This window comes from Netta rufina (genome assembly GCF_964035555.1).
Source record: "Netta rufina genome assembly, chromosome: 3".
Taxonomy (NCBI): domain Eukaryota; kingdom Metazoa; phylum Chordata; class Aves; order Anseriformes; family Anatidae; genus Netta; species Netta rufina.
The window spans coordinates 8,651,204-8,664,655 of record NC_140125.1 but is presented as its reverse complement, the minus strand read 5'-3'; the positions used below and the strand labels follow the sequence as shown (position 1 = coordinate 8,664,655).

At 35.2% G+C, this 13,452-nt stretch overlaps 1 protein-coding gene across 4 annotated transcripts in view; it reads right to left on the bottom strand.

Moving 5' to 3' along the window:
- The window catches only part of KIF16B (kinesin family member 16B), a 138,037-nt gene that overhangs the window by 53,919 nt on the left and 70,666 nt on the right, over nt 1–13,452 (bottom strand). For 3 of the 4 annotated variants that reach the window (XM_084284586.1, XM_084284584.1, XM_084284587.1), the window contains exons 18-23: nt 8,749–8,781; nt 8,365–8,418; nt 5,410–6,765; nt 1,739–1,897; nt 797–902; nt 218–268 (exon numbers count right to left, since the gene is read on the bottom strand). In XM_084284586.1, the coding sequence (XP_084140712.1) occupies nt 218–268; nt 797–902; nt 1,739–1,897; nt 5,410–6,765; nt 8,365–8,418; nt 8,749–8,781 (1,759 nt within the window). The remainder of the gene's footprint in view (nt 1–217; nt 269–796; nt 903–1,738; nt 1,898–5,409; nt 6,766–8,364; nt 8,419–8,748; nt 8,782–13,452) is intronic. The other variant, XM_084284585.1, reaches the window with a different exon arrangement.

Here is a 13,452-nt window from a genome sequence, read left to right as displayed (position 1 = left end):
CACAACAATACACCTTTCAAATAAGGAAAAAGCTGTGCTCAACCTTAAAAAAAAAAACCACTAATTGCAAGCTAGAAAAATAAATTGCTGTCTCTATTAGCCATTAATCTTGCTGTGAATTCAAAATTCTAATTGTGCAGCTAAACATTAAGAAATTTAATTACAGGGCATGCCATAATTTAAGGCAACCACTTCATTCTAGCAAATTATGACCTACCTCATACTTCAGTTTGCGCTGAACAGTGCCATTATTAAGTCTCTCATTATCCTAAGAACAAAAAAGGTACAGGTGATTATTTAATAAAGTGCCTTTCTTGTGTAAGTTCATTTAAAGATATTTATAGGAAGAGATTTTATTTTTAATATCTAAAAATAACCGTTTTCTTATATTTATTAAACCACTGTCATAGAAGTCGATCAAGCCAGTCCTCAGATGAATCAGATTATCAGTTTTTAAATGAACATTTGTTTCCAGTGTAAACGGTTACAGTTCTTATGACGGAAAATTTATCCATGTAGTTTAAAGGTATAAAATGAAAATCATGATTCCACCTGCAAGCTTCTTATTACCATTTACACACTCCTCATTGAAAAGAACTGGAATAGAACATGATACAGCCACTAGAAGATAAGAACAGCAAAATCTAAAACTGATAGCCCTGACTTACTGGTTGATTTTATTTTATTTTATTTTTTAAGTATGCGCAGGAAAACATGAAAATTATTGACCAACAATAAAATCAGTGGTGACACACAGTACACTGAAGGTCAGAATTTCCTACCAGTCACTGCTCACCTTAAAACTTTTTGTAGACCAGAACAGGGAATTATCATTATCCTCAGCTTTATGATGAATATTTTGGAGCCTTCGCTGCACTTCTTGTTCAATAAAGGCATTTATCCTATAAGACATAGCAAAGTATGAAGCAAATATATATACATATATATATGTATGTATATTCTTAGATAAAATTTAAGACAAGTGTTTCAGAGAGTCTTTTAACTTAGGAACCCTAAACACTGCATATATATAAATTGTTAGGCTTAACATTAGACCATCTTTATCCCTCAAGGAACGTGGATTTTTGAGCAAGTGTTCATTTCACAGACAAAAGTTAACAAATTTGTTATCACAAGTACAGAATTCAATGGGCCACAGGTTAAGCCACTGCTTTGCATGGAACTATGTACAAGTAGCAGTGAAGGTAAGATGGATGAGGAAGAAGTAGAAGGCTGGGGTTGCATTTTTATTACTTAATGGATTGCTTTTATCAGTTTTGTAAGGTAGGCAACTTGAACTATCAAACTTTTGGTCTTCAAACAGAAAGAATGACCCAGGAGTTGGTATTAATGACTTCATGTATAAGTGTAAAAAGAACGAAGAGGAAAAATCATAGATTTTAAATAATAGTGGGCAATTGTCCTGTTAAAAAAGGCTTAATTATTTATTTTGTTGCTTTTAGTGTACATAAAGCAATACCATATAGACAAGTAACTGTAAACACAAACCAACTTAAATACACTTAAGTCTAGAAGTCACAAAACTCTATTGAAAAACAAACTGCACGGGAGCAACAGATAAGCCTGCTGGTTATTTAAAGTATAGCAAATTAATTTTATTTCCAGACTACTCTTTAGGTACAGTTAGAGAATTTAATTCCAGTTCAACCCTAGAAGAACAGAACTTTCAAAATATTTATTTTCATATCAAAAAGTTGCAGAAATCCAGGTTACCTACCTATCATCAACTAGTGGAGCACAGGGTGGCTGTGGCTTTGTTGGGCTGGTAGGGGAATTGGTATGGGACAGTCTCTCTTCTAATGTTCCATGATTTCCTTTCTGACCACCATCACCCTCATAAATTTTTTGCTTCAGCTGCTGAATTTCCTGGTCCAGGCTGCAAAGGTATCTTAAAATGTAATTCATGTTGTCTGTATTCAGGTACCATTGATTCCCATAGTTCTTAAAAGATGTGCCGTACTTACACTGAGAAACATGTTAAATCTTAACTATTAATATTTATGAAGATACGAGCATACTAATTGTTCTTTAAGCATATTTAGATAGGAAAATAGAGATGGCTCAAAAAACACGTTCCAACAGCAATGCTAGGCTAAATAAAACAACTTCATAATCCTCCAACACAAGTGGTATCTAAACTCAGCACATTCAATATTAATTCAGAAAGACTAAACTAATCTAATAGGATCATTTGAATAAAACTTTCCTCATTACAGAACTCTACCAATTACGTCAGTTACTTCGCTTCTAGGTCGAAGTAGATTAATAAATAGGGGAAAAAAAATGAAATGACTCAAAATACAGTAGTACTAAAAACAACAACCCAAGACAACAATGTGGCAGAGCATATTTGTAAGAAAATCTTAAAACTGTGTACTATACATATAAATCATTATTTTTCAGCTACTCTTTTCTGCATATATATTTCTGAAAATTTACCAACAAAATAAAAAGTCTAGTATTTATTTTACGTACGTTATAAATCACCTTTTGAAATGGAAACCTCCTCACTTTCTCTAACAAATAAATTTCGTATCAGCCAGGTTTGTGCACACAATAGAATATGTAAAATCAGATACAGCATTTTTGACCAAAAATGCCTGAGGCATCTGGTATAAAATAAGAAGTACTTTTTGCAATATTTATCATTTAGTCAAATTAAACTATATTATAACAAAGTAATCTGCAGAACAGCTTTCACTTATAATGTAGCTGAGATTAGATTAGTAACACAGTAATAATCTTCCTCATTTCCATTACAACTTTTGTCTCCAAAGGTAATTGTTTTCCTAGGGGTTACTCGAAAATTAAAGAGTAAAAGAATAGAAGTTCCTGCAGAAGGAGTGGAAAGCATGCAAAGTAGGGATTCGAACATTTTAACTGCAATTGCAAATATCAAAATTGAAGTACAATGCTACAACTACTGTATTCCTTCCTGGAGGTTAAAACTGAAAATTGAATAGCGAGTAAAAATGCTGTGGCTTCGGCAGGAGTAAAGCAGGCTGAGTTGTTACTTCATTTTTAGAGTACTTTCTGCAGCACAGCCAGAAGCCATCTGTTTCTTTTGATTAGCAGCAAAACAATCTTGCATCCTGAGGGAAAGTGGATGGGAGATGGCTGATAGATATGGGGGAGTGTTTGCATCTATGGAAAATCAATTTAACCACAAAAATCACAATTATATTAAGGGAACATAGCTTATCTCTTCATTTGTAAACATCCTTCTATCAAAAGATATCATTTCCTACAGTTATAAGCTTATCCAGCTGTGTGATGCCTCTGCCAGTAAGTGCACTGAATTGCTCCTTGCCCCTTTTGAGCGATGCATCCCATCACCTCAAAGATAGCTCTGAAGTCGCTTTGTGCTCATTCTACAGCCCCAAATTTCTGCCAATAAAGACAAAGTGCGGGTGCATAACTCCAGTATGAATTGGCTCCAGGTTATCATTTTGGGGGTCATCCCTGTAGGTGAAAGGATTTTGAGCCGGCATATTATGCCAACTGGAAAAACATTTTATCCAGTTATGATGGCCTTGGGCTCACAGAACATTTCAGATGGATATTGGATTTAAATATTTTTAGATAGCTAAGAGATTTGAACCTCTTTTTCTGAAGCACGCTCTTACCAAATATTATCTAGATAAATAATAAGCAGCACATACAGTTAATATGCTTGTCAGGGTCCAAGACATTATTTACTTGGAAGTATAAACTTGAACACTTGTGCACAAGTGTTATATAAATAGTCTGAAGTATTTAACATGTATCTTAAGATTTTCTTTTGCCACAACATTCATAGAAAGTTAGCTATCCGTGTGAGTGCATAAATGACACTCCGAACAAAATTATTCAGGCCCCTGGGCCTCTCGCTGAATGACTACAAAGTTTTATTCAGTTTGTGCAAGAGGTCTTTAAAGTTAACAACAACAAAATAAACAGACCTTTTCGCTTCTTTGGAATCTATTTCTAACATAATTTTTCTAGCTGACAACATATTTTTCCCACTTATTACACAAACCAGCAATATCTTGAGGGCTAGCTAAAAAGCTGTCTATTTTTGTGGAACCTCCAGTTGTTTATAGCTGGCTTTATTCAAGCGAGATGCTCAGTGCAGAAAACTAGATTACATGTTCTTCAAGACAATTATGAAAAATATAGGCAAATAGACCCAACAAAATGATAACTCAGTACTGAAAAAGCCTAACTAAAATCCACACAATGTAGCTTTACACGTGGAAAGAGTGACCTAAAGGTCAGTGTGAAAAAAGGAGCTATTATCTCCTGATTAACAGTTTAAAATAAACAAGATACAGAAGAGTTCATCAGTTTTGCTATAGGTAAGTGTATTTTTGGTGATTCTTCTCATCAAGCATCTGGTTTGAAGTGCTTCTGAAAGAAGAATCAGGTAATCACTGGAATATTAAAATAAAACAAATCTAATTCTACCTCAAGAAAAACAAAATCATTCTTTCACCAATAACAACAAGTTTTCAAGCTCTTGTGTTAGCAAATCAGACAACGCCTTTTTAAAATGCTAATTTTGCCCTTCTTCCAGACTGCATGGATTGAATCCACTAACCCCAGTGAATTTTTGCTCAGGCCAAAAATACAATAAAAAAATTCTTCCTCTCCTGTGAAAGAAGAACCCTCCTTACATGAAAATTTTCCTCTGAGCCTTCTATACTTAGCACAAATACTAGGCTATAGTTCCAAATATCTTATGTGTAGCTGGTAACGTTGCTTCTGTATCTAAAAGGGTTTGTCATCACATAGGGCTGTATCGAAGCAGCTGTATATTTTCAAATATGTTTGAAAAACACCAACAAATTTTACACAGATATATGTCTAGTCTACTTTATTTAGCCCTGAAGCCAGTAACAAAACATTAAACATTACACTGGTTTACTTGGAATACCAGGAGTGTTCCACACATCATCAGCTGAGAGAGACAGTTGGCAATCTACCTTGACTATCAATCTCCAAATCTTGAACCAACAAATAGCTTGCTACCAATAAAGAAACAAAATGCTATACATTCATATTTTAATAAAAAGAAACTTGTAAAATAGTGCATGCATTTGTAAGGGCTGAGCATGGGGTTGGCTGAGCTTTCTAAATAGGTAAAAACAACTTAACTGAATGCTGTGATGGCTCATGCAAGTACTATACTGCAGGGGATGAGTTAAGTGTCCGAACAGAAATCAATGAGCAGGCAAGAATCTTTCAAAAAGCAATACGTAACGTCAATTCTGGGCAAACTACTTGAAACAATAAGAAACTCAAACAATGGGACACAGAACAAGCTGCCCTCTCAAAATCTACGCCATAAAAATGATGTACTTTTTGTGAATCGCAGGTCCTAAAAACTGAAGCTATCGGAACACTTACCGTTCCCGGTCTTGTTCAAGGGCTTTTTGCTCAGCTTCTAGACTAGCCTGCAGACCTGCCTGCTCGCTGCAGCTGTTGTTCAAGGTAGCAAGCTTCTGCTTCTGCTCTTCAATTTCAAAGTCTATCGTAGAACGACGCTGCAAAGCAGAATGCCTCCTTTCTAACTTAGCGACAGCTTGTTCCAGCGCCTCCCTCTGCTGTTTTTCCCTTGATTCAAGGATTTCTTTTTCCTTCTTCCGAACTTTTTCTTCCTGCCGAGCTACATTGGCTGTGAATTCAAATGTTTCTTGAAGCTGCTGCAACTGATTTGTGCTAGCTCTATATTGTGCAAGCTGCTCTTCTTTTTCTTCTATTTCTTTCTCTATTTGATAGAGAGTATTATCTAATCCTAAGAAGCCTCTATCAAGGACTTCAGAAGCTCTTTGCTTTTCTTCCAGCAGTGCTGGCAAATGATTACTCTTCAGGTACTCAAGCTGCAGTACTTTAGATTGAAGCCTGTATTCCGCTGGCTTTATCTTGTCAAATTCGTCAGCCTTGAGTACAGCATCTGCAAAGTTTTCATCATCTTTCTTGAAACTTACATGTTCTTCCTGTGCAAACTTTAAGTGTTCTACAGCTCCTTTTTCATGTGCAATCTCCTTTTCTAGGTGATCCATTTGCTGAACTAAATCTTTTTCCAAAATAGTCAACTGTTCTAGTTGTTTTCTTTTAAACTCTATGAAACTATTCTGTGCTTTTTCTAACTCTTCACAGTTTTCATCACCTTCAGATCGGGCTTCCTTGACTTTCAAAAGAGATTCTCTGATATCTTCAAGATCTCTTTTCTCTTCTTCAAGTCGTTGTACATCTCCTCTCTTCAGGAGCTGTATCATGACCTGTTTTTCTCGAAGCTGTTCTTCTAGATGAGCCACAAGCATCACCTGCTCCCTTTCTTGTTCCTCAAGTCTCTTTTTTTCCGATTCCAGCTTAATGTACTGTTCATCCTTTTCCTTTTTAAGTTTTTCTAGTTCTCGGAAAATCTGCATTTTCTCTTCTTTTTCATTATGATTAAGTTCTTGTAGGCGCTGCAATTCCTCTTTGACACGGGCAAAAATTTCTTCCTGCTGCTTCTTCTTTTGAAGCTCTATCTCCTGTTGTTCCCGCAATCTCTCTTCTTCAAATTTTTCTTTTTCAGCCAGCAAATCCTTTAACCTGCTCTCAATGTGAACACTTCTGCGTTTCAGACTCTCTTCCTGTTTTCGAATTTGCAGCTGTACTATTTCTGTTTCTTTGCGCTGTGACTCTACTTCTTGTTGCATTCTTACAAGCTCTGCTTTGTCAGATCTTTGTTTCTCCTCCATTTCTTCTATTTGTTTCCTGCAGCAAGACATTTACAAGAAATATATCAAACTTTTATGTTTGTTTTATCCAAAAGACAATATATCACTTAGAAGTTAAAATGTTTTGGACAGAGATTTTGCAACCCATACCACAATTATATATATACATATATATATATAGTATATAATATATATATTATAGTATATATTATATTGTATATAATATATACAATACTATGTAATACATATATATTATATATATATAGTATTGTATATATTATATACAATATATAATATTACATATACAATATACATATAATATATATATATACAATATTGTATATATTATATATAGTATTGTAAATATTATATATAATATTAATAATTTTATATAATATAATATAATATATATATATATATATATATATAATTTTGTTTTGCTGCTTGGAAGTAACTCAATCCTTGAGAAAATGGCACAGACTCATAATTTATTTCAACATGTAATGTTGTGGATACATTAAATTCTAAGAAAACATGTTAGATAGCATTTATGTTGGTAGCATAACATTAGACTCTATTAGCTTTATCCAATCCAATAAGAATATTGATAGAACACACTGGGCACAGTGAAAAATAACCGTATGTATTTTTTACACATGCACACTTATTTGCATACAAACAAAAAGGACTTGGTGTGAAATTTGCCTCACCAAATTTGAGTCAACAGATGAATTGAAACAATGTCTTCTCTTTTTGCAAACCCAACTGGTCTATTGATAAATGGGAATATAAGCTTAGGAACAGATGGAGTTGAAAGGCAAATTACTTTAAGACCAAGTATGGCCCGTGCAATAACTCTTTTAAAGGTTCTAATGGAATCCAAGTGAGGAAAGACTGAGACTTGAAGATGCCACAATTACCCCTACAATACAATCACCTGGACTACAGCTTGTTTCTATGTGTATTCCTTGGTTAGTTTGGAAGAAGTTAAAATCTGATTGATTAAAACACAAACCAACTTCAATGTAATCTGAATTCAAAGTCTATCAACATAACAAAGAGGATAAGATCAGTGATTCTACTGTATCATTTTCTGAAGGACATCTTCTAATTGCTCAGAGCTTGGGTGGGATTTGTGGTTATTTTTTGTTTGTTTCTTGCTTTTGTTTTGTATTTATTTTGACTTTATTTAACTTGGTCCAACTATATAAAAGCTCTTTCAAAACTGAGCAAGCAGTATAAAGTGGAGAAGGCAGAAAACGTCTTTCAGCTTATGAATCTAATCAATGCTGTGATCTGCAACAAGGTGAGATCTTTTACTTGTAAAATCTTAGCAGATATGATGAGTCAGAAAAATCAACTTAGTTCTCCAGCTGATAACAATGCTTTATTTTTTGTTTTGAACTGATTGCTAAACGTCATTCTGATAAGTATTATTAGCATGCCCATACCATTGCAGAAGCAGAGTTCACAGATTAATCAAGATTCAATTCAAAAGTGACTGGAGTGTAAAAAAGATCCAGATAAAGAGCCTCATTTGTCATCAAGTCCACAATGTTCTCTCCCTATATATACACATACACGTGTGTGTGTATACTTATATACATACATGTATACTTAAAGAGAATAACGTTACCTTTTACTTTCTAATTTTTCAAGCTCCTCTCGTTGTTGTCTCTCAAATTCTAGCCTGATTTAAGGAAAAAAAAAAAATAAAATCTTGAATATATATGAGCAAGATACACAATTATGTAATTCACAATGATTATTATAACAATGATGCAAATGAAAAGTTTTATGAAACTACTTTCTACAGTAAAAGAAAGTATTTCCTTCATTAGGGTTACAAATTAGGTATCATGCTGTCTGACACTTAAGTACAAACAAAAAAGTGAATGAATTTCTGGGGGAAAAGACTATTTAAAAAGTTAAGATAAACAAGACAAATGATTAGCATAGCCTCTGCAAGTTAACTACATGCGGACATGGCAATCAATACATAGGAATTGAATTTCTCTACCTTAAACAGATCGGTCCTTTTACAGGGAAAAGACTGCCATGGGAGGTAGGGGGAAACAGAGCAATCAGTTAAGAGAGGAATTGATAGCAAAAACATATTAGCAGTACAGACTATAGTAACATCACCAACAGTTTGTTTTATTAGAGGTTAAATCGGTTAGATTCATGGAACAGCAGTCCATCACATTACAATTCAAAGTAAAATTTAAGTAGTTATTCTTTCTAAACACGTTTTACAACTGCCAGTGATAGTTAATCGATGCTCATAATCCTATGGTTTATTAGCTTGGCCAATTCTGAGAAGGGAGTGAGCTACGGAACTATGCTACAGCATATGCCTGCAATTCTTCCTTTTCCTCCCAAGAAAAGAAGCATTACTTTGATGTGATCAGTGAGGCTGAAAAAAATTCATACTCCTGTGAAGTGAAACATTCATGAACAGAACACAATACAAGCCCATTTATCTAAAATATTTTGAGATTTTAATATATTTAGCTTGATAAGGTTCTGAATAATTACAGGAGAGTATTTTCTGTCATTTTTAATATCAGCTCTTATTACGGTCATACAGAAGTGTCTTATTTTAATTTCCTTTGAAAGACTTGTATTCTTTAAGGCAATCTTCCAAAGGAAATGGTCTCTGTGCTTTTTTTAAGCATAAAGAATCTATATATGCGCTGAAGTACTCTACCAAATACACAAATATTCAGTTATTTCAGAGCTGAAAAACAACTTAAGGAGTTTACAGGTGAGAGAAACGCTGAAAAAAATGCAAGACTGCACCACAAGCTAACTTCAATTATTTGAGGAACTGCACTTTAAGATGTCGCAACTTCAATTGTGTAGGCATGTGTTTTAAGTATAAGGTCTATTTAATATCTCTTTCTAAAATCATACAAATGTCTGAAAAGGAGTTATCACTGGAAACATGCAGAAAATACAACATTAATGTGATGTTTATAAAACAATTCAAGTAAACTTTGACTGCAAAGTGCTCAAGAAGCATCTTTCTAACCATTGGAATAGTGGAGAAACACTAATTTAAAAAAATCTATTTTTCCCCATTTTAGATTGTTACACACAACTCCAGATATTCAGAGCCTTCATATACATTTCTCATCAAGACCCCTTTACGTTAAGATCATGTCTAAAACGGGCACTTGTAGCCACTATCTCAATGCCACAGCACAAGGAGAGATAAATATGTTTCCTCAATTTCTTTAGTAGTAGTGCAAAATTCACAAAGTTATGCAAGAGCAAGTACAAAAGCAATCTTAAGAGACTGTCAGAAAGCAAAAGTCTTATTCAATGGTTACCAAGCTTTCTTCTTTTTTAAGCTATACCTGATAATCCCTCACTGTAGCTAGTCTGCCTCTGGAATTCATAGCTGCTAGCTCTCGCTTCTTAGCTAGGGCTTGGCTGTCACTATATTCATCATTATTTCAGTCCAAAATAATATAGAGCTGGGGGATTTGGAGTCTGGAAATGCAGATGCCCATTAAGCACTGTCAGATGTAAACCATCTATGCTAAGAGAGTTGGCAGAGACGATTTACAAGTATTCCCATGCTTAGTTAAGCCACAGTGAAGTAAAACATTGCAGATCTGATGATACAATGCACAAACCCAGAGCAAAATCTTTTGATATTGTGACACTTCTATAAAACACATAATTTGGCAAAACATATTTTATATATACATAAAAATGGTAACGGGCTTTTGATAGAGATCTTATCCAAAGAATGTGAGCCATCACAGCAATCATTTATATATAAACACGTGAGCAGTGAAAACTCCCTGGTTTTCTCTTTGATGAAGCATCTCTACTACCTTCGCCAGTCATGTCAAGGCAATAAGTTTTATCTTACACCAAAATGAAACTAGAGCTGCTCAAAGGGTTGCTCAGAAAAGACAGGAATGAGCTACACAGAAATAGTTTCTTCTTCAGTGTAACTGGCTACTTCCCAAAGCAAATACAGATCACCATCAACATCCCCATCAGCAGCTTCCAAACACTACATCTAGCTGCTCTAAAAATGTATATTTAATGCATTTTAGACAAGTGAAAAATGGTTCTGTGAACAGAAAGCCTAACACAGCCTTGTGTATTGCTGCTTATTTAGATTCAGTGATGCCTAAGATGGTCTGAGCTCCACTGAAGGCTCTCCTCCCACACAGATACTCAGCATCTCTATTCTCTACCAGTGCTTGCACTGCGGACTTTATTATCACAGGGGTAATAATGATGCATGTTTTCCGCATCTGGCTGCCCATTTTATCAACACGTTCAGGAATTCATTACTTTTGAGACAACCACCTCTGTAATATTTGCTTCAAACTGGTTACGGGTTCAAAAGGTGTTTCAGGACAGGAAAGGAACCGAGGAGGCAGAACAGGCAGGCAGTGATTGCAGAAGCCTTCCTTCTTTAAGAAGCTAGTAAGAAAAAAAATCTCAGCATCCCCAAAACCATCATTGGCTGTAACAAATCACTGCCAGTTTTACAAAGCACAGATACAGGACTGATGTTTTTTGGATTAGGATATCCTTAATAAAAATATTTTTTTTTCTCATAAACTCTATTCCCTTTATTAATGTGAGCACTACTGTGAATAGAAAAAAATATTAGCTTGAAATTAAAAAAATATATATACAGATATTAAGGACCAGAATCTACTCTTTCTTCTTTTGTAGATCTACCACAAAGGAACTTAATCTGATCAGTGTAGAATTAAATAGTTACCATTTTCCTGGAAAATGTGGCGTATCTAGTGATAAGGACAGTGTAGATAAGCCACAGAGAAAAGGAAGTCAGTTCTACTGGTACAATACCACAATAGCTTAATTTACACAGCACAAAAGTGTGATCTGGTACTACATCTGTTAGGAAAGACCGAGTACTAGCAGGACTACAAAGATGTTACAATGCTGTTCAGTAGCCCAATTTATGAGATTAATTAAAAAACCCAACATGCTGAAGACAAGACAAGATCAAGGTTTCTCATGAGTGGTTTTAGAGTTATAATATAATATACCTTACAGAAGGTCCACAAATGAAATCTTCAACACAGATCTACAAGCAAAACTGTTTTATCCAAAGCTTATTACCTGAAGCAGCGTTGCATGACACTGGATTAAAGACAAAGACCGGGAATGAACAGAACAAAGGATTTTGCACAGCAAGCCAAAGTTTTCTGCAACTATCTCCACATATGGGAAATCAACAGCCTAACACACAAAGAAAGAAAAACACAGCAAAAGCTGCACATACAGCCCACCCACCTGAAAAAAAATAAAAATAAATTAAAGGTATCACTGATTTTCACATGGGAAAGACATAAAATAAGCAAGACCTGCATGATATCTTCTTCTTTAAAGAAAACAAAATCTCAGAGTACAAATGAAGTTAGAGAACAGAACCATACAGAAAGAAACACAAAGTGCAGCAAACGCCTCTACTCAAACAGCATTTAGCAATCATTACCAGACACACTGTCTAAAATACAGTAGAGATTTTATTATGAATAATGTCCCCGTGACCACCACTAAAAGTGTTGGGACTGAGAAAATACAGGTTTAAAAATCAACGTCTAATTTGGACAACACTTAACCCGAACAGCATAGACACATTCATCTCCTTGCCAGAAAAACACCAAATGAGGAAGGAATTTTCTACAATAGAAAACAAAAATACTCAAGGCCTAAAAATACCAGGGCCAGTTAAGCAAGGTAAAACGCCCGTCTCCTACCCTGCAGAGGAGGGAAGGACATAGGTGGACAACCTGCTCCTTGGAGTTGTGCTACTGTGCAGAAGGATCTAAAAGACTTCTGGTGCCACAAAGGAGAAGGACTCCAAGCTCAGCAATGGAGACCCTCGCTTTCAATGGAGGAAAACCCGGGGCAGATATAGCAGAGGTATCACCAGCTTGGCTCCCCAGGATGGCAGCAGTTCTGGGCACAGGCAGCAGCAGAGCTTTAATGTTTAGGATGCACCTTTCGGGTATCAGCATGGGACAATTTGGGGAAAGCTTTCGTGGAATGCAGATGTAATGCACCTAAATTTCACCCTGCATGACAGGGAAAAGTAGGTTTTGGTGCTTTTTTTTTTTTCTTTTTCTCCCCAAAGAAGAAATTAAGTGTTTTTAGTGGTTGTTCAAATTGCAAAACAAAGGCAAAACTTGAAGTAATGGTACTTTTACTGTTTAAAAGGTGAATCTTTTTCAAAAGAGCATAAACTCTCCCTACTATCCCATTTTCTTCATTTTAGAATAACAAGCATTAACGTGCTCTGAAAGCAGAGTAGAAAAACTAGCTAATGCCAAGTGCTTTAGGAGTTATTACCAAACATTACAAGTTTATTTTAAGTTCTATTTATTTATTTATTTTTAAGTACACCGTACTTTAAATCACATACTATCACTTTCTCTCAGGCTCTGAAATAAGTCGAGATCACATACAGCTTCAAAAGGGACAGCCTCTAATGACACATTCAGAAATTCAGAAAATTCAGACAGCTACTTATATAGACCCTCAGAGCCACACACACGGAGCAGTTGTCATTTATCTGCTATCTGCTGTTATCACAACTGAAAGGAATATCCCACAGGCTCTTCTGGCATTGATTGGTAAAGATCCTAGACTTTACAAGATGTTTATTGCAACCTACGGAAATTGCAAATTTAGCTACCAGCCTTTAGGTGTTCAGTAC